General features: G+C 48.6%; 1 gene segment (V, D, J or C); it reads right to left on the bottom strand.

The window, feature by feature from the left end:
• Positions 1 to 2: 2 nt before the first annotated feature.
• On the bottom strand, positions 3 to 332 carry LOC103810002 (the record flags this gene model as incomplete). The annotated part of the segment is given in 1 exon segment: positions 3 to 332. A coding segment is annotated over 1 exon segment (330 nt), but the record flags the coding sequence as incomplete, so codon positions are not given.
• Between the last annotated feature and the right edge of the window lie 217 nt (positions 333 to 549).

Below are 549 nucleotides of genomic sequence, written 5' to 3'. Positions count from 1 at the left end.
GCGTCGGCTGTTTCTGTGGGACAGCCAGTAAGCACAGTAGTAGGTGCCTTCATCGTTGGAGGTGATGTCATTGACTGCAAAAGCACAGACATTGGTACCTTTCTTCAAAGAAAAATGCATGTTCCTGTTGGAATTGCTGTCATAATAAAGTGAAGTTGGTCCAATACACAGAATGTGTTCCGGAGCTTTGGGAGGCTCATGTCGGTACCAATGTATATATGCACCCTGGAAGTCAGATATGCCCTTGGCTATGCAGTTCATCCATGCAGTGGTAGTGTGCCCTCTGGTAATGGATGCTTGACTCTGCTTCAGAAGCACTTGTGCTTGTCCACCTAGATAGAAAGAGAGAAAACAGAATAAATACTCTTATCCTGCATCATAAATAAAAATACGGGATGCTTCCTGCTGCTGTCCCATGCCTTGGGGATAATAGAAACCTACAAGGCCAGGCTGCAGCCAGGGTCAGGAGAGGGAGCAGCAGCATCCCGAGGGCTCTTACTGCTGTTGGCCTCTGGGAGGAAGGCAAGAGCAGTTCTGGCAGGGGAAGGG

The sequence above is a fragment of the Acanthisitta chloris genome, unplaced genomic scaffold (genome assembly GCF_000695815.1).
Source record: "Acanthisitta chloris isolate BGI_N310 unplaced genomic scaffold, ASM69581v1 scaffold6869, whole genome shotgun sequence".
Lineage (NCBI taxonomy): Eukaryota > Metazoa > Chordata > Aves > Passeriformes > Acanthisittidae > Acanthisitta > Acanthisitta chloris.
The sequence above is the reverse complement of the archived record's forward strand: the minus strand, read 5'-3'. Positions and strand labels throughout refer to the sequence as shown.